Source organism: Sinocyclocheilus rhinocerous, unplaced genomic scaffold, assembly GCF_001515625.1.
Source record: "Sinocyclocheilus rhinocerous isolate Xijiao unplaced genomic scaffold, SAMN03320098_v1.1 C35709402, whole genome shotgun sequence".
In the NCBI taxonomy this organism is placed as follows: Eukaryota; Metazoa; Chordata; class Actinopteri; order Cypriniformes; family Cyprinidae; genus Sinocyclocheilus; species Sinocyclocheilus rhinocerous.
The window spans coordinates 1-593 of record NW_015760799.1 but is presented as its reverse complement, the minus strand read 5'-3'; the positions used below and the strand labels follow the sequence as shown (position 1 = coordinate 593).

At 43.2% G+C, this 593-nt stretch overlaps 1 protein-coding gene across 1 annotated transcript; it reads right to left on the bottom strand.

Annotated features, from left to right (window-relative positions):
• Positions 1 to 6: 6 nt before the first annotated feature.
• Positions 7 to 450, bottom strand: LOC107735053 (FH1/FH2 domain-containing protein 3-like). The gene is made up of 2 exons (XM_016546869.1): positions 280 to 450; positions 7 to 201 (listed from the first exon to the last, which is right to left on the bottom strand). The coding sequence occupies exons 1-2, from the start codon at positions 361 to 363 to the stop codon at positions 16 to 18; spliced, it is 270 nt and encodes an 89-aa protein (XP_016402355.1). The 5' UTR covers positions 364 to 450; the 3' UTR covers positions 7 to 15.
• Positions 451 to 593: the final 143 nt, after the last annotated feature.

Below are 593 nucleotides of genomic sequence, written 5' to 3'. Positions count from 1 at the left end.
TTAGAGGAGCGTGTGTTACTTTAGCGGAGCGTGTGTTACTTTAGCGGAGCGTGTGACGGCGCCGATCTCAGAGTACAGGTCTGTGCCGTCGGGGAAGTTCTCCACCACGATGCTGCAGACGTGATGCAGGAGCGACTGCTTATGAACCGTGTCCTTCACCTCAGGGACCTTCTCCAGATACATCAGATCGAAGCCTTTGGCCTGCGCAAACATCATCAGTCAGACACATCAATATAACGATAATAAAGCTTTTGAGTGCGTGTCGCGCTGAAGTCTCACGCTGGAGCCGTTTAGGAAATTTCCGATCGCCAGCAGAGTCGAAAAGATGAAGCGCAGCGTTCTGTTCTTCTCCAGCTGATCCATGCCCTCCTTCAGGTCCTGTAGTGGCTCAGCCACTTCCTGTCAAACCGGAAACACGATTAACATGATTAACAGTGTCATTTATTATGAATAGAGCTGCTATTAGTTTTATTACAAGTTTGAATTCATTTTTATTTTATATTTTCTGTTTTCATTTTAAAGTTGTATTAATTTTGTCCCCTAGTGAAATATAAATATACTTAAATGTATTTGAAATACATTTATTTCATGCT

What these genes read in the sequence shown, in the direction of transcription:
- LOC107735053 (XM_016546869.1), bottom strand. Translation starts at nt 363, where the DNA reads ATGGATCAGCTGGAGAAGAACAGAACGCTGCGCTTCATCTTTTCGACT. An exon ending in ATTTCCTAAACGGCTCCAGC is followed by an intron (nt 202 to 279) that starts GTGAGACTTCAG and finishes ATGTTTGCGCAG; the next exon opens with GCCAAAGGCTTCGATCTGAT.